This window comes from Molossus molossus, unplaced genomic scaffold (assembly GCF_014108415.1).
Source record: "Molossus molossus isolate mMolMol1 unplaced genomic scaffold, mMolMol1.p scaffold_m16_p_6, whole genome shotgun sequence".
Taxonomy (NCBI): Eukaryota; Metazoa; Chordata; class Mammalia; order Chiroptera; family Molossidae; genus Molossus; species Molossus molossus.
The window spans coordinates 43,718,992-43,743,492 of NW_023425399.1; the positions used below are offsets into that span (position 1 = coordinate 43,718,992).

The window sequence follows — 24,501 nt, forward strand, 5'->3', positions numbered from 1 at the left end:
CATGCCCATCCGCATAGGCTTAATAGAACCATCTTATCTTTAAAGGACACCTCCCGACTGCTTAAGAACCACACTTTCCCTAGACTGATATGCAAATTTATCTTTGAAAATTCTCATTAAACCAGGGTTCAAGTGCCAACTAAGCCATCCACATAATAGAGTTGAGAAAAGAGAGCCAGAAGGGTAGTGCCAAACAGGTTTGTCCATGCCCCTTCTGAAGGATGGCTCTGAGTCTTCATTCCACAGAGCAGCATGAGCTGTGGCAGACATTAAGAGTGTTGTCAAAGGACTCAGGGCAAGACTGCTTATCCCATCCCCTAATAGGATATTAGGGACACTAGGCTGACCCATTCCTGGGAGACAGACTCCTCTAACAGGTGACTATATACCAAAGTCCCTCCTCGGTCTTTCTGAACCTTCTTCAGACTGTCCTGTAGCCTGGGATGCATCCACCCCACCTTCCCACTCTCCTTACAAGATCAGACCAGAGTCATGTTGGGTAGCACTCCCAGGTTGCCTGACTGCTTCCTCATTTTTTGTCATGGGCTTCTCCCCCAATAAAATTGTTGCAGGTTTAATCCCATCTTGGCATCTGCTTTTTAAAAGGTCCAGACATATGCCTAAAGATCTTCAATAAATTGATAATGACTGGCAGATTGACTGATCCAGGATGAGAGACAGAAATACTAGGCTGTGTTTCGGGTTTATCACTGGCTGGAGCCACCAGAGGCCACGTTTTCTAATTTGCACAGTTGGATGTCCTGTTTATTACTGTCTTTTCCCCCTTGTTCTTCAGGTTGTGGCTCTTTCCTCCTGGTGCCTGCTGAGGGATTCTATTTACTACACGCTGTCTGTGGTTGCACTCATCGTGGTAAGTGTTGATGGACACCTCACCTGAACTCCCCTTCATTGAACTCCAGATCACCCTTCCTACCACTCAGGGTTATGTCTGTGCAGCTCCTCTGCACTGAGGAGCTTCAAGATGTCTGGTGATAAATGAGAAAATGGATTTCTATGCATGGAGGTGCTCTTTCTTTCTTCCAGCTACTTTGATCACCCAGCACCCTAGCCTGATAGTTGGTGCTCAGAATAGGAGTGTCAGCTGTGGTTATCTGGTTCCATGACAGCCCTGCTGTTTTTCTGTGATCCCCCTGACTGTTCCCTCTCACTTTCTTCATGGGTCCTCTGTAACACCCTTCATCATCAGCATCCCTGGATTTGGACCTTCTTCTCCCTCTTACCCTGTACTCTCCCAGGACAGCCATGCCCTTCCCACAGCACCCATTGCCCACTGCCACCTTTGTGCGGACACCTACACTGTGCTCTTAACAGCGGCAACAGTCATGGATTAGCAACTCTTTCCTAAACATCTTCATGTCCCAAACTCAACATGTCTCTAAACTTGTGATAATTCTCCAAGACTGGCCCTCTTGCTGTGTTTCAGCCCCCATTCCTATTCTGCCACACAACCTGGGACCTTTCCCCAACTACCACTATACCCACTTGGCTTAATTGCCCTGTGGATCTTCATCTCGAAAAAATCTCCCCAGTCTGTCCCTCTTTAGCCCATTTTAGGTGAGGTTTTTTACGTGTGGGGCCTGAACAGATGCAGCCCTCCCCAGTCCGTCCTCAGAGCCCCTGTGAATGCCAGTCCCTTGTTTAAATGGTCAGTGGCTCTATGTCACCTGTGGGGACAGACCAAACCCCTTCAAGCCATCCAGGAGAAGGGTGGCAAATCCAAAAGAACTAAAATGGGAGTTGGGAAACCTGACTTCTAATTCTGGTTCCCATTACCAGCTAGTGTCCATGTAGAAAGCACTGTCTCTGGGTCTTAGTTTTCTTACCTATGGATCATAGTGAAGAGCTTGGGTTAGAGCCACAGTCCCCTCATTCCAGGCCATTGATAATTGGGAGACTGAGACCCGCCTGCGCAAGGAGCAGAGGGTTCAAAGACCACAAGTTGAACCTGAAGAGGCTGCTGAGCTCTGGGTTAGGAGACTTAAGGATACACCTGACTCTGTGTTCTTGTTCTCAATTATTACCCATGGAAAAGGTATGATCACCCCAAATCTAAAATACTCTTCCATTGGCCGAGCCCAGACCTCTCAGACACTCCCCACCCGAGCTTCCTCCTGAGGTGCAAGAACCATGCTGATCACGTGTGCTGTGCTCTTCGTCTTTCAGGTATTTTAGGATAAATTCTGAAAGTTAGTTTTTTAATGAGATATGATTAGGGAACGGTGTGATGAATGCACTCCCTATTTTTGCTGAATTCCAGAAAGAGATGACCACTCTCAGAAAGACAAGGTGATGAGACAGAACAGCCCAGGCCAACGTGGCTGGGGAGCACGCGTGGCAGCGTCCTCCCCCACGAGCAGATATGCTGCGTCACCTTCTTTCTCCTTTTTCATCATAGACACCTCCTGGTCTACTTGTGAACAACTTGTATTCTGTCACCTTCATCTGGACAAGTCCAGGATGAAACAAAAGTACTTTGTTGCTAATACTCTGTGTTAAGTGAGGGAGTAAAGCAGTTTCGCGTCTTCAGGCTGCAGGTGCCATCCGCTGGCGCGGGTCTTCGGGCAAAGCCGCCTCTGCGCCCATGCGCGCAGGAGGCGAGTGGCAGAGCTGAGCGGCCGGACTCAGGCTGCGGCCGTTCTGCATTTCCCTCATGGCAACAACCTGGAAAGCAAATGGTTCTTTGCCATTACCTGAAGGTGAACAGAGTTTAAAAACCAGATGTCAAGGCTAGAGTTTTGTGATTTGAGAAAAAGTACATTTTTCCACTGTTAGGAAGTAATGGAAAAGGTAAAATTTGAGTCCTCAGGGTTTGGGCTTCTTTTGACTTGAACTGGTGCTCCTCCAACCTCAGTGTGCACTGGAAATGCCCAGCATGCTTATTGAAAATGCACAACTGGAGATTTTAATCCAGTAGGCTCTGAGGTAGAACCCAGGATTGTTCACTTGACCTGGGACCTTCTCCCTCTCCCCAGGTGATTCTGGTGCCAGCAGCACCACACTGCACTTTGAGAAACTGAGCTTCAAATACTGTCGGACACCATTTCCTCCTAGGTATCCCTCTTGCATGGCAATGACCGTTTCTGGAGTAAATTTTGAGATTCTGAAAAGCAAAGCTTAGTGGCAGCTTGGTTGTCTAAATTTCTGACTGCTGTTCATTCTTGGGGTCATTTTCACATGAAATTTAAAACCAGCATGAAGAGTAAAAAACAGTCTTATACCCAGAGGATTTAGCACTCTGTGGCACTTAGCAGCAGAGGCTTCTCGGTGTCCCCAAATCTGTGCCCTGCCCCAGCGCTAAGCTGCTGCTCACATATGATGCATCTTTTTGTCAAGGTTTCCTAGTCTCTCTTTCTGTTCCCCTAATGTCATGATAACAAAATCACTTTTTTTCTGGCCTTCCTTATGTATTGCTAAGCTTCTCTACAGGACCCTGCAATGGACATTAAATTCCTGTGTTTAAAAGTCTTTCCTTCTATATCACCAACCATCTAAACAATTTATTTTAATTATTAGGGGTTTTTTTTACCCCCTTCCCCTTTTTATGGTTCTGAACTGTTCAGAAGACTGAACTTTGGTCCCCTGAAGTGATATAATGAAGAGCTCATTCACCCAGAGGGCAAGTCGGGATTAAATGAGACCAGATGCCACTTTTATATACATCTTTGGGAGCAGTCTTCAGACCCACAGAGAAGCCAGAAGGACAGTCCACAAGGGCTGGGATCGAAAAATTGGGAAAGATGACTTCTCCATGGATGCTCATGGCCACTGGGCCAGGAGAGTGCCAATAGAGTTGTTACTACCTGAACTCTGAAACGGTTGAAGTGGAAGTTGATGCAGATAGACATGGTCAAGAAGGAAAACCGTTAGAGTATGGCAAACACATACATTCTGAAACCAGCAGTTTAACCGTTAATTTAGAGAGGAGGGACTGAGTTCACTTCAGTATTGGGGTTTCACCCAACCTTTGCTCTGTGCCATTTCCTAGTGTGTCTGTTGTTGGTTTTTAGGAAGAAAGCAGAAGAAATTAACAGCACATTATTGTCTAAAGCAGTTATAATTTTACAGGTGTACAGTGTGTGTCTCGGAGCCTGGCCCCTGCCCCATCAAGTGTTCCCTTTAGACCTGGTGACATTCTCTGCAGCAAAGCCTAAAGCCCCGGAGAAGTAGGATGTGGCCAGAAGGGTGGCCCCATGACTTTGGTCTCTCTGGAAAAGAGGTGTCACCTTTTTAGACCTGAGAGCATTCTGGACTCTTTGGAGCACGTCCCTCTGTGCATCTACCCAATAAATAGTCTCCAAGTCATCACAGACCCTCTTGCTGCTTCTTTCCCTCCCCCATAACCTACCCTCTTTGACTTTCACCACAGACAGCTCCAGCCCCCAAGACCTATCTTTGCTCCAAATTCCAGCAGGCCCCACAGTTTCTTTTATTGAAAATTTACTGTAATTTACATAATCATATAATTTACATAAATTAAAATGATTCATTACATCCTCAGTCTAATAGCTGCCCTAAAAGGAATACTTTATTTTTACCCTTCATCTCTGCTTTGAGATTGAGATGTGAGCCTTAAGAGAGAGGAAACCTCCAGTGGAGCGGATAGGCCTCAGACAGCTTCAGGATACAGACTGGCTCACAAACCCATATTTGGGAGTGCCGTTTGCCTGGAGAAGGGCCAGGTGAGCCATGAACATCAGTTGGAAGGCCCTCGGGGCAACCTGAGCACTGGCACAGCAGTGAGGCTCATTTGAAGTGACACTGCCCTCTCTCCTTCCCCTTCTGCCTCTCCCTCTCCCTCTCCCTCTCCCTCTCCCTCTCTCCTTCCCCTTCTCTCTCTCCCTCTCCCTCTCCCTCTCTCCTTCCCCTTCTGCCTCTCCCTCTCCCTCTCTCCTTCCCCTTCTGCCTCTCCCTCTCCTTCTCCCTCTCTCCTTCCCCTTCTGCCTCTCCCTCTCCCTCTCCCTCTCCCTCTCCCTCTCCCTCTTCCATAGAAAATAGACCTACACTCTCACAGCATCTATACGTTTTAACAAGCATAATCTTGATACTTAATACAGGACTGAGTGCTATTTTGGGTCTGTCTATGACTTTCCAGTTCAATACTCATGACTATACAAGCTAGCTATTACAGGAGTCCCATTTTACAGATGGCAGAACTGGGGCTCCAGAAATTCAGGAATTTGCCAAAGGTCACATTTACCAGAGCAGGAACTTAATATGATACATCTATACCACCCTGGCAAAGAATTCAGATTTTCCCGCCAATAAAATCTGCCTTTTTCTGTCTTTGAAATCATCCTAGTTTCACTTCATGTACCATGCAATCTGCCATTAGAGAAGCATGTCTGCTGCACTTAACCTGGAGTATTAGACTGAAGGGAATAGCTTCCACCCCCTCTCCTGGAACTCTTTCATTAAGATACCTAATGTTAAATAATCTGCAAGTGTTCTTATCTTGCCCTTTCTTTGAGAGAAAGACATCTTAGAGTCATGTGGCTGACTGTCCTTAAGTCCGCTGGCCTCCATGGCCCTGCCCTTCTGGCTCTTCACCATCCAGTCCGCCTTCCAGAGATGCTAACGTTACAACTCCTGTTTAACCCTTAAGAGTAAACCATATCAGTGCATAGCAGCAGCTTCCCACTGTATTCCATTCTATTCCTCTCAGATGGCATTGCCATTGGCTAAGCTATCTGCACCCCTGGTCCCTGAAGCTGAAGCAGTCAGGACTCCATTTGGGTACATCTGAGGGCCTCTCACACTGTCAAGTGGGGAGGCTGGTAGAGGGAAGTTTTCATTTCCAGGAAAAGAGGAGAGATTTTCAAGGCTTCAGCCTCTTGAATGAGAATTATGGCATTGATTCTATATTATTTTCACTGCTTAAAATTCTAACAGTGCCAGTAATTGCAATACAAGCTACAAAACTTTAGCTTCAGCAATACAGCCACCCTGCTTCATGATCACAGCTTACAGTAAGCAAACTAAGGGATTGACATGCAATGCAGGGACAGCCCCCTGCCCCCTGCACAGAGCTCAGCTGGCCTCTCCACTCCTGCTCACATACCTGGGCGAATCCTGACTCGTCTTTTCCATCTCGAATGTGCTACTTTCTTAGCAGTTCCCTTGGATGTTCTAACATCCACAGATCTACCTGCCTGATGTCAGCCCATCTTTCTTGAAAGAATTATAGAGCAGACACCAGGACTGAAAAGCTGGTTTCCATGGTACCCAATTGTTTCTCTGAAGCCTGGAGGAAGAATGATTTTTCAAATTCACTCCTGTGTTCCCATTTAGTTCATCTGTGGAACACATGCAAAGCTCTGGGCGAAGGCAAAATTAACTTTGGATGAACCACCAGTGGGTCAGAGAGCAGGTCCTATGACCAGCCATGCGCAGCAAAGCTGGAGCCTGGATATCAGTCAGTACCACCCTCGTGTGGCCACTGAGGGCCGGACCCAGTGCCTGGCCCTGAAAGCAACAAGCAGAGCTCGCAGAGCTGCTTTCCCAAGGCTTGTTTTCAAAAATCCAACTGTGAAAAGAGTGTATCAGTTCTGAAGGACACCCAGGAGGTCCCTCAGTTTTAACACGTCGTGGGGATTGAGTGTTGGTGTAAGATGAGCAACCCACCTATCCCCAACTCAGAATACCAGGCAGAAGCTGCCTCCAGAATCTCATCTTGACCTGCAACAGCAGTGGGTTAGCTGGATGCTCCTTCAGGAGGCTGTCTGTATTGAGGTGTTTGCCTCCTTCCAGGAGATTTAATGAAACTGTGAAATGGATTTGGACTGACTTCATTTCCACCTGGCTGCCCCGGCAGACAGACCGAATTGAGGGCTGTGGTGTGATCGCCATCTAGTGGTTACTGGGTGGAACTGGGGTGCGATCTCTTGTATCATACAGGACATAAGGGTTGGGGGGAGTTGTTTTGTCTTTTACTCACAGAGCATGCAGACACAAAGGGATATGCAACACCCATCTTAAAAGAATAAAATAAAATAATAAACTAAAATAAAACAAAATAAAATAAATCTATAAGAAATAACAAATTCATTTTCTCTATCAGCAAAATAAGTGAGGGAATCTCTGTCCTTGTCATTTTAAGAGTTTTCAGACAGGCTGATTCCAACACTTCTTAAGGATGTACTCCCTGAAAGAACATTCTGTGAACAGTATCAACTTCCTCATTTGCAGTCTTCCAAATGAGTGACGGTCATCTGATCGGCCTCCTGCAAGTCACAGCAGCAGATGGTCAAAGGCAGCTTGGAGGTGACTCTGCCCTCCTCTCTCACCAGGAGCAAGCCAACATTCATTTACATTTTTGTCAATGCCTGGTTTCTAGTCCCTTTAATTTATGTTATTGTTCTTTTTCTAGACCTTTCATTTTTTACCCAGTCTTCATAAAGCAACAGGATGTTTGCTTATTAGCCACGAGGTAACTAAGGCCTCCTGGCTCTGAGTGGTCAGGGGTGAGACATCACCGTCAGCTATTTAGAGGTTTCCAGATTGTACCATGTCTTACTACTCTAGCAAGATCAGCTGCATTTGCCTTTCTCTATCCACCTCCCTGAATCATATTTCCCACAACTCCCCCGGCCCTGGGCATCACCTACCATGACGTTCTGTCCTTAATCGTGTATCTTGTCCTATGTTGTCCAGATTTGCTTTGCTATTTCCATGATTTATTGTGCTCCCTGTAAATTATATTCTCACTTTGGAATCTGTTGTACAATTAAGCCCATTCTGATTTTTTTCATTGATATGATCATTGAAATAATAGCTAAAGATGTATTGATCTGTGCCCCGATGTCAGTCAGATCACACATAGTAAGGGCTTTCTAAAAGCTACTTTCATATAATAGAGTATTGCCTGCCTTCCCTGATAGATGAAAATCAAATTGGTGCTCTAATGTACTCTTTACCGGTATTTTGTGCTCTCCTAAGTGGCTATGAATTGATTGTTCCAGCCCACTGCTTAAGACTGATATTAAATTAACTTCAATTAATAGAAAACAGTTTTCAACTTAAATTATTTGTTCTGTTCCATGATTTCTTACAAACAATTCTTCTAAAGCTAGTGATTATACCGAAGCATCTGTGAATGCCTCCTGGGGAGTGGACTCCATACTACCCAGCCTGGGTAACACGATTGCTCCTTTCCTCAATCCTCTCCCCATTCTAGTCTGACATTTCCATCTAATGTCAGTCATTGAATCATATAACAACAACAAGAGTCACCGACCTGATGAAGCCGACATCTCTTTCAATGTCCCTAAGGAAGAGCAAGTACAAATAAGTGTGCCCCTTTCTCCTAGTCCTTCTCTCTGCCCCTTTGGGATTAATGGAGAAGGTCCTTTGATGTGCCTCAGGTCTATATCCTTCACGTCTTTGTGGTCTGTGTCTCACAACTGGTGGTTGCTATAATCGCTGGGGACTGAAACCATACCCCACATCATTAGCTGAGTTTATCATCTCCTTGCAGTAATACTTCATACTCAAAATGTTCTGCAAGTTTCTACCTTAGAGTTCCCACTGCCCCTGAACAAAAAGCCACTCAGACATGATCATACTCAAAGGAGTCATATCGGTGAGTGTAGAAAGAGAAAGAGCTGTGACCAGCCCTTGGCTCCTGCTTGCATGAAATACAAGTGTGCCTATTTAGTTTCAACAGTGTGCTGCCTGGGAAAATAAGTCACACAGAGAACACTACATTAGGAGCCAGGTCTGAATTCTCGTACTAACCCTGCAGCAAACAGCAACCCCAAGAAATTTTCATGTTCTCTGTGACTCAGTTTTCTTGTATAAATCAAAGGACTAAATTATACCAGTTTTTTGTTTGTTTGTTTGTTTGTTTGTTTGTTTGTTTGTTTTTACCCCAAAACAAGAAATGGTTTTAGATGATATGTGAACTGACGCTTAAATAAATGGAATCCTACTGTGTATTCTTTCTGGATCCTAACTGATCGGAAGAAGTCTCCATTTCATACTTGTGTGTCTTCCACTGCTCAGCCCTTGCTAATCTCTTTCTTTAACAAAAGGGCAGGCCTGTGACCCAGAGCCTGGGCAGCCAGGATTTTCAATCACTGTTGTTATTGCATTTATTTTTACCCCCTGCCTGTGGAAGTAACTGGTGCTGATTCTCCACTTGTGGTTGTGATGTAAAGTTTCCTTTGAGAAGAAATTTTTATAAGGAAACAAAATCTACATTAACTGGAAGAAAAATGAGTCCAAATGCTCGCATAAAATCTTGAAGATGCTGTAAGTGCACACATCTTACAGGTAGCCCCTAGTGGCTGATGTGTGGAAGCACCTGCCAAGCTCCTACATCCCTTCCTGATGTAAAATTCTACAGTGTGTTTTACTCTATACAGCAAGCTGGTCATACTTCCCTCTCGATGCATTGTTGGACAGAAATTGCAGGAAGGATGGGATGACCTAATGCTTCTCCCCTCCACATCATTTCCACCCCAGTCTGCCAACACCTCCTTCCACTAACACTAGCCAGAAACTAAACCAGCATAGAGGGGGCTTGCCCATGGATGTTTCATGTTCCAGGCCAGCCCCAGCCCTGATTCTCACCAAGCTAGATATTCATAAAGTATGCATGTTTGTTCATGCATGCACATGTGTGTCTAATCTATACTTTTTTTTTTCACAGTTCATTTATGATGAACAAGTTTCCTGGTAAGTACCTCTGTTTCTCTTCCAATGTTCCTTGTTATGTTGCAGAACCAATACATTGAAGACCAGAGTCAGGATTTAAGAAAGAAAGGGAAATGTCATGGCAGTTTGGAACAACTAGCATTTCTCAGGAACCTTCTGTCTACTTCAATAAAGAAATTAAATTAGCTGCACAGAGCAGAGATCTTTTCCCTTAGGCTAGGGTAGTGGGCTTCCATTCAGGACCCTAATACCTGATGTCTTCATTATATAGTTTAGATGGTGTGACTTAGCTGTGCCTCTCTGCAGTCAGTCATTTGCTACATCATGGTTAAGACTTGACTAATCTTTCCAAATTGTGTCCAGACCTTATTGACATATTCCAAATACCATGTATATGTCAGGGACCAGAGATGGGAGCACCTCAGGGAGCATTAAAGTTCTGCCTGACATTCCAAAAGATCTTAGAGCTCTGAAAAGTCAGTGGTTTTGTTTCGAATAAAAATTTTTAAATTGCCCAAATTAAATATATGGGAACATTTGTATTTGGGACAACTCTCCAAATCTTCATTTTTGAGATGGGTTCTGAGCAAGTCAAATATATCTGAAATGGAAATGGAAATTGGGCGTGTTGTGCATTCTTGTTACGTTTAATCTGTAGAAGTAGAGTAATGTGAAATAACATTTTAGGATTAGATACATGTGGTACTGTGTTATTTAAAACTAAGAATGAACTAGAAAACAAAGTGCAGAATTCACCAGTCTTCCCTCTCAGCGAAATGAATGCTACTGCTTTGTTAGAGTGACATCTCTGTGTCTTGGAATATCTTTATGATTTTCAGAATTTGGAAGTGGGGGGAGGATGGACTTAACACATTAATGGTAAATGTTATATGTTATGCCAAGGTATTAAGGTACTTTTGCCAACTCTTTCCTCTGTCCAGGAAGGGTGAGGAGGAGATAGCTGGGAAAACTTGCTTTAAGACACAATCTCTGTATTGACCCATAAAAAATAAGAAGGAGGGCCCTGACCAGTTTGGCTCAGTGGTTAGAGCGTCGGCCCGCGGACCAGAGAGTCCTTGGTTCAGTTCCCACTAAAGGCACGTACTTCAGTTGCAGTTTGTCCCCAGCCCCGGTTGGGGTCATGTGGGTAGCACCAGTCGATGTGTCTCTCTCACATCAATGTTTCTCTTTCTCTCTTCCTACCTCTCTCTCGCTCCTGCTCTATCTAAAGATAAATGCAAACATGTCCTCGGATGAGGATAAAAGTTAGAATAAGAAGGAGGTCCTCTTTGAGTAACAGTGATCAACAGGCTGAAAGGGATCGAGATACCCAGGAGCATATCAGGTCAGAGGTCGGAAATCAGGGAGAACCTTCTCATGGAACCCACCTGGATATGGTCACCAAATGGAGTGGTGACATTTTCCCCGTGTCCTTGGAGACTAAGTGCAGCACAAGAAAATTTGCAGAAGCATTCTCACTTCAGCCACCAGCTCTGCCTTAGCAAACAATAGGTGCTTCAAGTTGCCCAGTGTTGCTGCTATCATAAAGACAAATTATAATGAAAGTCGATCTCAGAATTTTTCTGCTGCTTTCGTGTGGAAACCTTAAGAAAGGAAATCCAGGGGTGGTTCACTGTCTGTCAGTCTTAAGCATCTGTCTTTTCTACATCTCCATGGCCTTGCTGATGACAACCGTGGATGGGAGATGAAAGCATGGTTCATGACAAGCCTATTGCCCTCAAAACATCTTTTAGGACATTTCAGATGGTATGGAGCAAGAAAGGGACAGTTTATTTCTTCTTCATTCCAAGGGCTGAACTCCCTGTGATGTCAAGTGACCCCATCCTCAGGTAGAGCTCTGAGCCTGTGCTGAAGGGTTGAGATTCTGAAGTCATTGGAGCCCTCAGCCTGAGCAGCAAGGGCTGCTGTACATCAAAGCATGAGCAAGGGGATGGGAGGGCTGCAGACAAAAGAGCTGCAAATTCCCAGCGTGTTCTGTTCAGCCTGGGGTGCTTTTGAATCAACGCATGCACAAGCATAGCTGCAGGAAAGTACTCAGGGAAGCTTTCATGGCACCAGAACGTTATTTTTAGATGCCAGCCTGTTACATAATTATTGTTATTATGTGAATGGGCTGATGAAGAACATTTTTCACATGAGTGAGGCTAAGAAATTAAAGTCTGCACTACTGGCCCATAACTGCTTTGGGACTTTCAGGGATTTCAGCTCCTCATTTGAATGCAAACTATATTGAACTTGAAGATACTTTTCACAGTCCACATCTCATACCTTTTTACCCAGCCAACCATGAGCATTTATTTTGCTGAAAAGGGTATGTCTAAGAATCAGTGTCTCTTTAAAGACTGATTCTTCAATTTGTGCAATTAAGGCACAGTGATATTTCAGTGATGGTGTAAACAGTGAATTCCATTCCTTATTGTAGAACCTTCCAGCATATCTAGAAGTTTCAAGGAAGGTAACCAATCTACCCCAAATCTTCAAAAGGAAACTAATTCATTTATGTTTAATTGAAACAACAGTACTCTTTAGAAACTAATGAACCTAGTGAAATACACAGGGACAAGGTATCTCTGTCATACACAGTTTAGATTCCTTCACTGTTCCTGAGGTAGCATTCTGCAGGAAGTCACATTTAGCCAACAAGCGGTTCTCAGAGGCTTTTAGTAGCAGGTAATGGGGAAAACCAGCTACAGCAGATTAAAGAAATACTGGTTTATTTTTCTTACATAGGAAGTACCCCAGAGGTAGGTGGTGCAATGACTCTGCTTTTGTCTTGGCCTTTTTCTAATGGGCCCCAAATGGCTGCTTCAGACATCAAGTTTGGATTGAAAGCAGGAAGGAGGAAGAAGGTGCTATGTCGTTTTAGTCAACACCTTTCTACTCTGCATTTCTTTGGTCACAGTTGGGTCTGTCTTAATGGGTAGGTGGCCAGGGGAAATAGAATTATAATTTTAGACAAATCATTATTTATCTTGGGGGTGGCCCACCCTCCTTGTGATTGAGGGGTCTCCATTTTCTATTTCAGCATAGTGGGGCTTGATTTGCGGGCAAAAGGCAGGGGAATATCTCTTGCATGCTTTTCAGTTATGTGCCTGCTACAAAAGACATTTAAAATAGAGAGCGTCCACCTATTAGAACGTAGGTTCAGCCTGCAGAGCAAGGCCATGAATCTATAATGACAGCTCAGCAAGGTCTGCATGTTGCCAGCTCAGCAAGGACTGTGTCTTCAGTGAATCTGAAGATCTATCAAGAAAACTAAGGGATTCAGTGTTGTGTTTTTATTTCTTCCTTGAGCCTCAAGCTGTGACTTTTGGAGAGAAAAACTATCCTGGGAGCACAACCTGGAGACTATCTACCTGCATCATGTTGAGACCAGCTTTTGCTGTTCTGGACCATAGTTAGGAAAGTGGAGACATGCCCTCCAGGCAACAGTAGGGACTAGCCCTTCAACACAGGAAAGAATAATCTTTGGCAGGAAAATCAGGGTCAGCTGAAAGTGGTTCAAAATGAAATTTGAGGGAAGGGAAGAAACAAACCCAGATCATACCACACGACCACGTCCTCAGAGGACAGTGGATAGGCTGTGGTCAGGAGAGGCAGATGGAGGAACAAGGTGGAGTAAAGCTGTGAGATTTTAAAGGTCTGCTTGTAGAGTCAGCCCAATTGCTAGCCTCTGTTCCAGAACAAGACACAGAACCAAACTCATCCCTGACCTTGGAGTTCTCTGGAGGCAGATGGTTGACATGTAATTAAGGGTCATTTGGAGACACAGGACAGAGGGAGGGACCCTGAAGGACAGTGAATCAAAACTTGATTATCAAACACTCAATCAGGCCAAAAAACAGAGGGAACAGGAGATGCAGCAGCACAGAGACTTCAGGGAACCTGGTACATTTCGTAGGGAGCATTAGGTGAGCCCTATGTGCACCAACAAAGCAAACCTGAAATGTCAACAGAAGCAGGAAACACCCATGTCATGAACATCCCTGAATCATGACAGAAGAGAACCTTACTCGAATATTGCAATGAAAGGGCTTGCTTTGAGTGAAAAGTCAAAAAAATCTAAAGGAATTGAAGAGCATAAGTATATCTATATAGAAAGTGCTGTACTTAATTCAACCTAACAAATATTTTATTGACATTGGGTCATTTTTCTGGTGACCCTCTCATTGAGTCTATTAAAATGCATCTAGGCAATTAGATAATATCCCTTCAGATCTTGGTTATCTCTTCCCTCAAAATGAATACTATAAATAAAACCTCACTTTTCCCAATTAAGTTGATGCCACATCTATCTTGGTTTCAATAGTTTCAATAAGTTAAGAACCATGTTCAGGCCATTGAAAATGTTTTTCAATTAAAAATTAATGTTTGAAACCAGTCCCACTTTGCACAGATGAGCTGAGGGAGAAGTAGGGGTGTCGCCTTGCGGGGAAATCAGCTGTCAGGCAGTCTGTTTTAAGTGTCTGAAAATGAGAAACCAGATAGCTAAAGTAGGGATTAGGTGTAAAGAGAGGTGTCCAGTGACTGCTAGAAACAGTCATTAGATATTAATAAGTCATAAATAAATAAGAATCATAGTCTAATCAAATGTTTAAAGAACATAAACAAAGTCTTGTGACATAAAATGAAGGAGGGGTAGGCAGGGAAGACTTTTTAGAGGAAGAAACATTTAAGTCGATGTTTGTAGGATAAAAGGGACCAACCAAGAAGTGAAAGGAAAAGCGTTTGTGGCAGAGGGAGTAGGAATGGAAAGGCTCTGTGAGGGGAGTAAAAAGTTTGAAATGTGCAAGTGAAAGGAGGCTAGTATGGTGAAGCAAGACAGGGCACGACGTGATTTGAAGAGGAAGAAAACAGAAACAGGATTTGCACCTTTTTTTTCCCCTCAAGTATTTTGGAAAGAAATTGAAGAATTTTAAGCAGAAGAATGACATGATCCGGTAGCATCAAGGAAACTAGTTCAAAGGCTGAAGTTAAGGTGAACTAAGGAGGTAGCAGTAGAGAGGGCAGAATCCAGCAATATAGGAAGCATTTTGAACATAGAGTCCTGATGGACATGGGTGAGGGTAAAGGAGGGCTCCATACTGATTTCCAGATCAGGGCCATGACTGGTCAGGGAGTAGGACAGTGTACTAAGGGCAAAGCTCAGGGGAAAATGAAGCTAGGAAATAAGAATTATTCTGTCTGACATGCATTTAGATGTCACATGGAGAGGTCATACTGACAACTGGATACATGAACCTGGAGCTGGGAGAGGTGTGGGGTAGATGTGTCAACTGGTGTTTACAGCAACAGAACAAGATAACATCCCCTAGGGAGAATGTATGGGTAAAAGAGAAGAGAGTCCCATATTTAGAGGCTGAACGGAGGAAATGGAGGAGGCAAAGGGGATGGGCAAGGATCGGTAAGAGGACAGGAGGAAAACTAGGCATGTGGCCTCTTGGAAGTCAGGAGAAGAGTGTTTTATGAAGGAGGGCAAGGGTCAACTTTCAGATGCTGCAAAGAAATTGAACAAGATGACAAAGAACCATCCATGGAGTTTTGTAGATGGAGGGATTAGGTGACCCTCACAGGGCATCGACAGATAGTAGGAGTTAGACTGGAGGAATCTGCCAAAGACTGAGAAGTGCTGGAATGGAGTGCATGCAAGTCTTTGAGATGGTTGCTAAGAGAGAAGCCAAGAAACATAGCAGAAGTTCAAGGGATTTGGACACCCTGATTTCTTCTCTCAGTAGCATAACAAGTACATTCTATAATAAATACATACAAATTTGCAGGATCATTCTTAACTGATGTGTGATAACCCATTGTATGGACATGTTTCTCATAACACACATATATAACCATTTTGCTTCTTTCCAACACTTTACTTGTGTAAACACCACTGCAAGAGAAACCCCGGTAGGTGTACCCCTTTTATATTTGACCACATATTTACCTAAGATCAATTTCTAGACATAGTACTTGAAAAGAAATGAAGGAAGGAAAGGCATAACCTACAATTTCTTCATAGACCATTCTATAGTAACCTTTTCTAGAAGCCAAAATTACACCTTTAATTAAATTAATAATTTAATTCTACAGCTAAAAGGAAACCTAGAAACCAAATTCCCTTGTTTTGTAGTTGGAAATTATTAAAACAAAGAAAACGGAAGTTTTTAAATTATCAGAATTTCAAGGTACATTTCACTGGGTTTCATTATTTTTTCTTTCTTTTCTTTTGACCATTTTTCCACTCATTCATTCTTCTCCTTCCTGTTTGCTCCTTCCCTACCAGGTGTTTCTCTTTCTCTCCCCCCAACCATCCATTCCCCGTATTTACACCTTGTTCCTATGTATCCAATAATCCCTCAGTTGTCCCTATCAATTCTTCTCATTTGCTCTTCATAAATATATCTAGTTTTGATGAATAATTAAGCTGTGGACAGATTTATAAATATAGGCCTATATTCAGCAACATCATAGAAGGTTTGCTGCACAAAGAACTATTTTAGGTAAATGAATAACAGAGGAAGGAGCATTTTTCTCTTAAGTACAAAAGAGAAAGATCATTTAAAAATATACGCAGTATAGAAAATGTCTGTAGAACAGTAAATATTTGTAAACAGCCTTCATGTCTGCCTTTTCCTTGCCATGCTTGGCAGGTTTAAGTGCTGTTTACGTTCATTATTTTTTTTTAAATCCTCACCTTGAGAATATTTTTCCTTTTTTTTTTTTAGATAGAGTGGAAGGGATGGAGGGTGAGAGAGAGAGAGAGAAACATTGATGTGAGAGAGACACACTGATTGGTTGCCTCCTGTACAACCCAGACCAGGGCCTGGGACTGAACTTGCAACCCAGGCATGTGCCCTTGACCTGGAATTAAACCCTTTGGTCCTCGGGCCGATGCTGTAATTGCTGAGCCAAACTGACAAGGGCCACATTAATTACATGTTTAAAAATGGGCTGGTGTGTTGCACATCTGCCCATGGTGACTTGCTTTAACTAGATTTTCTTGGTATGTACACAGGTGGGAGTCTTTAGTCCTTGTGCTGATGTATCTTATCTACATTATCATCATGAAGTAAGTAAAACACCTTCTTAGTTTCTTTTCCAAGACAGTTTACGATTTCCCACATTCAACATGATGTGATAATGTGGAAAGAGGAACAGGGGAGAGGGCAGGGGCAGGAATCTGGCTGGCTTTCATGCATATCATTAGTTTTAGTTGTTTCCCTCGGCAAATTGCTATGAATCATTGAAGCTTTGATAGTAGCAATAGCAAAGACCCTTCCAACCCATGTGTGATGATGGAATCAAGGCTTCAGTTTAATTTGAGAAATCTCTCAAGAGAAAGGTCTCTTCAAGACCTGGCCACCTATTTTGACTGTTTCCTCTCTCTCATAACAAGAAAGGAGGTAAAACTTAATTACTTATGCTTCTATATAGGATAAGAGAAGGGACCAGAGCTAATAATGACTGAAACCATGGATCAAACATCTGCAAACTTCCATTATTCATATGGTCATCTAGTGCTGTGTAACAAATGACTCCAAAACTTAGTGGCTTAAAACCACAAACATGTATTAGCTCATACAGTTTCTGAGAGTTAGACACCCAGGAACAGCTTAACTAGAGGGTTCTAGCTCAGGGTTTTTCATGAGATTGCAGATAAGAGGTTGGCCAGCATGGCTGTCGTCTGCTTGACTGGTGCTCCAAGATGGCCCACTTGCACAGTTGGTGAGTTGATGCTGGCTGTTGGCTGCAGGCCTCATTTCCTCACCACATGGGCCTCTCTTTAAGGCTACTCAAGTGTCCCACACACAAGAGCTTCAAGAAAGAGCAAGAAGGACCCTACAATGCCTTTTCTCATCTAGTCACATAAGTCACATACCATCACTTCTGTTGTATTCTGTTTATTAGAAGCAGATCACTAAGTCCAGTTCATACTCAAGGGGTTTACTTTGCCTTTTGAAAGGAGGGGTGTCAAAGAATTGGTGGATATATTTTAAATCCACCACAGCATATGTTTTGTTTTTTTTTCCTCTTGGAGTCTAGGCAGCTTACTATTTCTATTAAGAATTATACTACAGATGTTCCTCATACTCAAAGGTAAATGTAAACACCAAGGTTGTGAACATAATGGTTCATCTTTTTGCCAAGTACCATTAAGATGAGGACTTGAAAACAGTGCAGAGACGTTCTGTGCTGCAGCTGCCAGTCCCCATGGGAGCAGTGTCTTCTACTCTACACTGGCCCATGCTTTCCTCAGTATGTGTGACGGCAGGAGTGACTACCTTATCAGGGTGCAAGAAAGTAGAACACTTTCAGAAGTTGCCAGTTTGGGCATATCAGGTAACAGTCCAGAAGATATATCAAACTTTTCTTGTTGTGAAGCCTGACAATAATTAATTCTGGCCACTAGTGGCTGAGAACCCCAATCAGAGAAATCAGTGTGGCCTTTGGCAAAGGTCACATGAATAGTGAAGGTAGGAGCTGGCTTAGCTGATGTCTGCAGTGGGCTGTAAGTGGTCTGCTACCAGTTACTCAGTATGGCATTCAGGCTTCACGTCAGGAGCTGTCTGATGGTCAGTGCGGACCTAATATCTGGGTCTTGTTACTGGAAGAGGACATTTCTACAGTGTTCTGGTGTAGAGTTACCATGAGATAACTGACCAAGAAATCAGGTGCTTTGTTACCACTAATCACCTTTCATTTAAAAATACCAATAGGTGGGCTCCCACAAAAACTAGAGTTGGCCCAAAGGCTTTCCAACATGTATAGATTCCAAAGGAAAAGCCTTTAAAGATGGAAGCAGCCATCTTGTTCCTCTTTCTCTAAAATAGCAAAATTATTGGGGAATCAGTACCACAGTGGGAAGGCCTCAATAGCAGGCATGGTCCCTTAGTGTTTTTTATTTTATTACTTCATCTTTTTTTATTTATTTATTTATTTCCTGAGGCTCTACATTTGAGTTCCCAAAGAGTTGAGAGTCCCTTTCTTCCTTTTTAAAAAGGTATACCAGACAACTATTCCAAAGGATTGACTGTCTGCTATATGCCTAGCAAATCTGGAGTTTTGAATCAAATTAAGATGAAAGCATGTCCCATGCTGAATTCACTAGGGGCTTCATACGATAAGTAGGCCTTCAAAACCAAATTTGGTCTAAAGGGAAGGTGGGTTGAGAAATTTTGCTAGTGCACCTCGTGTGAGCACTGTACCCTCTGCCAAGCCATCGGAAAGCCCATGAGTTGCTGGCAGGACATGTGGACATACAGAGAACACAATGAACAACTTCTCTCCTCTCTTCCAAACCATATCCAGTGTGAAAGCTACTGAGGTGTGTTTCTGCTGATGCCTCAGCTTTACCAACCTTCCAACTGTTCAAACCAGCAGGATACAAATAAAATGGGGAATGGTGGCTACTGTGCTTATGGAATTTTCTACATAAATTCTGGTCCTAAGTTCTAAATTGAAATCTCTGCATTTCAGCCATTCCCCTCCACAATCAGAGCCCTTAATCATTGGTTTTTATAAAATCTGATTTATAAAATTGCACGCTTCACAGTAAAATAGCTTCAGGGTGCAAGCACAAAATTTAAAGCACTCAATTAAAAATATGAAACAAGGCAGCAGCAGTTAAAAACAGCATAAATTAGAATCATCAGCTGCTTCCTGGGTAGATGGCTTTAAAATGACTTCAAACATTCTGTCGGAAACTCACAAAGCAATTCAGTTTGGCCAGAAACCTCATGGGAGCATGAGGCACACCTGGTCTTGGCAAGTATTGATTTCTGTACATTTGGATCACTTCTTTTGGATTTAGTCCCCAGATGAGACAATATGGTCTGGTGGCTAAAATCAAGTCCTTCACATTAAACCTGGCTGCAGATCCCACCCCGCCACTTACTAGCATTGGAACCTTGGCCAAGTTATTCAGCCATTTTGAATCTCAGTTCCCTCTTCTACAAAACAGTGTTCATAATACTCACTTCCTCAAATGTTTTTTGTAAGGATGGAATGTGACAGCATAGTTGTTATCTAATACCTAGTTTCAAGGAAGTTCTCATAATACTATACATAGTATTATTATCCTGTTATCCAAATCCAAATAAATGTATAACACAGTTGTACTTTAAAACCAAATCCTTATGCAAGTCAGTATTTCTATGCGCAAAATGGGTCCCGGGTCAAGATGACAGAACAGTGCCCCTCCCACATAGCTCTGTTAGTAGGACAAGACAACCTTGTTGTGTCTAAAAAGTGGAGAGATCTTTCATTAAGAAGAATGTTGATATACAAAAGTTAACAGAATAGTGCAGCAGTTTTCAACCCGTGTTCTGCAAGAATCTTTAAAACATGCAATACCTGACTCTTTAGTCAGGGGCACTGACCTCTTTTCCCTTAGATTGACAAAAAAATGACAACAGCCAACACAACAATAGCCATCTGGTGTGAATGAATAAAAATTATGCTTCTTTTTGACAGACTGGAAAAAAACATAATATATTTCTGGTGTACTGCAAAATTTTGTAATTAGTTTATGTGTGCCATGAGATGAAAATGGTTGAAAATCACTGGAATAGTGTGGTGAATCTCATGTGCTCACCACCAGCCCCAGCCACCAGCCACCCACAGTTGCTCCATTCATACCCCTATCCATTTCCCTCCCTCCTTATGATTTGAAGTCCCATACCTCAGGCCAATTCATCTATAAAAACATCTCAGTATATATCTCTAAAAGGACTCATTTTTAATATAATATATTATTATGATCACACCTAAAATTAATGCTAATTCTTTAACATAATTGAATATCAAATCAGTGTTCAAATTTTCAATCTCTCATAAACACCATTTTTTACAGGTTTATTTTAGTCTTATAAATGTCATAAATAGTTTTAAAAATCAAAATCCAAATAAATCCCATTCATTACAATTGGTCGCTCCATGTTTTGGATCTCTTTTAATGTATAAACTCCCCCTGTGTTGTCTTTTTTTTCCTTTCAATTTATTCTTCAACAAAGTTAGCTTGTTTGCTCCCCAGTTTCCAAAGTTTGGCAGTTGGTGCAGTGTGGCCTGCTCCTTTGGCTCTGTGTTTCCAATGTGTCAGCCATCGATCTGATTGAGGCTAGACTATCCAGGGGGTGGTGAGTTCTCCCACCAACAAGCACATGGATGTCTCCTGTCTCTCTGTGATGTCAGCAGCCGCTGATGCTCAAACTCTGGCTCCATTATTTCTTTAGAGCTGTACAGTAGTGATATTCTAGTTCTATTTCCTGCCTCTTACAAACCCTGAGCATCTCCCAGGATCAGCCTGCCCACTTCTCTTTTCACAGCTCCCACCATCACTTTTGACTTGTTTTCTGTTCTTCCTAATGCAATGTAGGAAGAATCCACACTCCCAGCGAGTGCAGGAAGTGTTCATGAAAGAAAAGTCCAAGTCACAGAGGGACCCCTCTGACTGTCCCATAATGGCTGACAAGTCCCATAGGCCCATCCACCCAGAGCTACACTGACTGAAGAACTGGCAGAGGGTACAGTGGGGAGGGGCTGCTGAGAGCCTCTTGTCTGTAGCAGCAAAGAAATGAGGGGGAGAAGCTTGTATGGTGAAGCACCACCTGAGTGGCCTGCCAGCTGGCAAGTTAGAGTCTCCAAGCCTGGCTGCCATTCCTGTGAGAGACCAGAGACCAAGCTGTGGGACATATTAATGAGGTGTCCCATGGCCAGTAAGTCGCCAAAGCCGTTAGGTCTTTGAGTAAGGGGAAGCATCAGTGGCCTGTGATGCTCTGAAAACCCTGTCCGGCTGTTTTTGCCCTTGAGTTTTCTAGGATTCCTCTCTGAGAATCTCTAACACTAAAGATGAAGGGACCAGAATATTTACCTGCCAAAAACATCCTAGGAACCTGTACAGCTTCTTCCCTTCCAACACACATGTAACAAGCACTGCACAATGTTTTCACTCAATCATTCTGGAGAATCAAAACCCAGAATTTTTTCATAAAACCAAGAACACATTGGACCTGAAATTATGGCATAACAGTAAGAGATTCACATGATGGCCATCTGTGACCTCAGAAAACCAAAGACAGACAGAGACCTAGAATGCCAGCCAGCCTGTAACACGTAGACCATGACACACAGTAGCAGCATGGATGAGACACCTTCTCCTCTCCCCACCAACTGTATCCCTGACAGCAAATGCCCTGGAGATATGGCCCAGGAAGGCAGACCTTGCCCATCCCACTAAGTCTCACCACTGTCCTTCCATGCACAGACTTCAAGTCAGGGAGCTCAATCCCAGAGGTGGCTCCATTGGCATTGAAGAGGTTGCAAAGAAAGCAGTCGGTCACTATCTACTTACATAATGTTGGGATTTTTTCACATATCCTTAAATTGGAAAATAGGACAGGTTGTGTATTATGAAGGGAAATGGGATGACAGAATAATAAAATAATAACTCGAGGTGTGGGGTCCCCACAATGCATCCAGACTGCAGGGACATTTGGTGGGAGTTGGGGAATGGAAGAACAGCAAACGCTGATGGGCTCTCTTGGCTTATTCCTTTGCTCAGATATAATGCTTGTATACATCAGTGCTTTGAAAGGAGGGCGAAAGGTGCTGGAAACATGGTCAATGGCTTGGCCAACAATGCTGAAATTGATGATAGCAGCAACTGCGACGCAACTGTGGTGCTACTCAAAAAAGGTAACCAAGGAGAGCCTGTGTCCAGGAAGTAAGGCCGCACATGGGCCACCGCAGCTGGCCTGGAGAGGGTGCTGCCTCTCTAAGGGAGAGCAGGCTCTGGTCCTCCCTCCCTCCCTTTGGCTACACCATGGAGCAGTCTCATAGCTGGTGATGAGCAGACTTGGAAAGCCCCATGCAAGTTTTTAGGCAAAATACTTGCTGGGAGTGATATAGGGAAATTAGGACAGGATGGTAAAGGAGAGAAGGCCATGGGTTTTGAGGTATTGATTCTGTCACATTTTGGCTGTGTGACCATGAAGCAAGTTACTTAACCACCCTAAGCTTCGATTTTCTCTTCTGAAAAAATGGGGATACTTTTTGGAATGAGTCAAGGAGATAAAGTATGTAAAATACTTCATTAATGATAGTTGTTATTAGTATATTTATATTATTATATCCAAATTCACTTCCAGGCTACATTGCCTCAGTTCCCAAGTTGCAAAATGACATAGTTAATGGCCTGTTTTTTTGTTTTGTTTTTTTTTCAAATTAATTCTTATACTTAATAGATTCTTGTTAAGCGGTTGATATGCTTAGAGAAATAATATAGTGTTCTCTAATAAATAATATTATTTCTTAGAAGAACACCAAAATTATCATTTACTTTTTCCTAGAATGTTTCTTTTTTTATTTAATTTTTTAACTTTCCCCTTAAAATATGTGGGCTTATTTCTTCTGGTTCCCATATGGTTGCTTTACAGAAAAAAATGAAAAAGAAACTAGAAAAGCAGTAAGTTATTTTCAAATGTATGTCTGACTCTGGCATCTGTGGGTAATTATGAGAATTTTTAAATCAATTATTTTATATACTTTCCTAATTATATGCATGTTTAACCAAAGATAAGACTATTCAGTGCCATCCCACATAAGGATATAATTTAGTTTTTTCTCTCTGAGTGGTTTATAACCATAAAAGGAATACTCTTAGGGAGGCAAAGGAAGTTACCTAGCACTGTTTAGTGTTTCCAGAGATCATTTCATGGTTTGGTGGCTTGGAAACAGGAGTGAGCACTAAGAGGGTCCATGGCCAGGTACCCGGGAGCTGTATGTTTATGTTGCACATTCCTAGAGAGGAGCCTTGGTGAATCTTTTCCAGCTAGTCAGTAAAACCATTACACAAGACGTGCCTGAAGCCCCCTCTGGGCCTTGGGCCTTGTAATGTGGTCCCTCGCCCACCTGTCCCCTCGTCAGCCCCACTCACAGGCTGGGCTGCAGCAGTTCCCATTTCCCCACCATGTCCTCCACGTAGCAGTGAGGTCAGTTCTGCAGCTTTGAACTTCTCAGTATGAACACTGTTGACATTTGAGAAACATAAAGGCTTACTAAAGATTATAGGGGTTTTTCCTATGCCCCAGATCTGAGTTATGGGGGAAAAATCCTTTGAGAACAAGGAGGAATTCTTGTTTATTATCACTTATTCTTTCTATGTCAGTGAATGATGCGTAAATTGTTTTGTCATTTCCAAAGAGCTATCAGTGAGCCCCAAAAAGCAGACTTTTGTTCTTCCCCAAATTTTGCTCACTACAACCCTCCCTGAATGGATGGATGGATGCATAGGCAGAAAGAATGAAGGGAGGGAGGGAGGGAGGGAGGGAGGGAGGGAGGGAGGAAGAAAAGGAGGAAGGGAGGAAAACCGGGCACATAGGAGGGAAGAAGAAACAGAAAGGAAAAGAAGAAAGACTGAATGAATATGTCTTTCCTGCTCCTAGCCTCAATATTTTTATTTTGTGTTTTTAATCTCCCTAGCCAATTTTCACCGCAAAGCGTCAGTGATCATGGTGGACGAGCTGCTGTCGGCCTACCCACACCAGCTGTCTTTCTCTGAGGCTGGCCTTCGAATCATGATCACCAGCCACTTTCCCCCCAAGACCAGACTCTCCATGGCCAGTCGCATGTTGATCAATGAGGTATCTGGGAAAGCACAATCCGTTTGCCACTGGACCAGAGTGGGAAATTAGGAAGGAGAGAAAGTTTCCTGGTCTGAAAGTAGAAGCACCTAATTCAATGTTTTAACACATTAAAATCCCTCAGCCATTTTACAACATCATTGCTCACTGGCCAGCTATGCATCCTGGTCTT

The 24,501-nt window shown here is 43.1% G+C and overlaps 1 protein-coding gene across 12 annotated transcripts in view; it reads left to right on the forward strand.

Moving 5' to 3' along the window:
• SLC24A3 (solute carrier family 24 member 3) overlaps positions 1 to 24,501 on the forward strand; it is a 558,214-nt gene that overhangs the window by 498,034 nt on the left and 35,679 nt on the right. For all 12 annotated transcript variants that reach the window (XM_036245873.1, XM_036245875.1, XM_036245874.1 and 9 more), the window contains 5 exons: positions 797 to 871; positions 9,671 to 9,696; positions 16,706 to 16,759; positions 22,250 to 22,383; positions 24,169 to 24,329. In XM_036245873.1, coding sequence (XP_036101766.1) covers positions 797 to 871; positions 9,671 to 9,696; positions 16,706 to 16,759; positions 22,250 to 22,383; positions 24,169 to 24,329 — 450 coding nt within the window. The remainder of the gene's footprint in view (positions 1 to 796; positions 872 to 9,670; positions 9,697 to 16,705; positions 16,760 to 22,249; positions 22,384 to 24,168; positions 24,330 to 24,501) is intronic.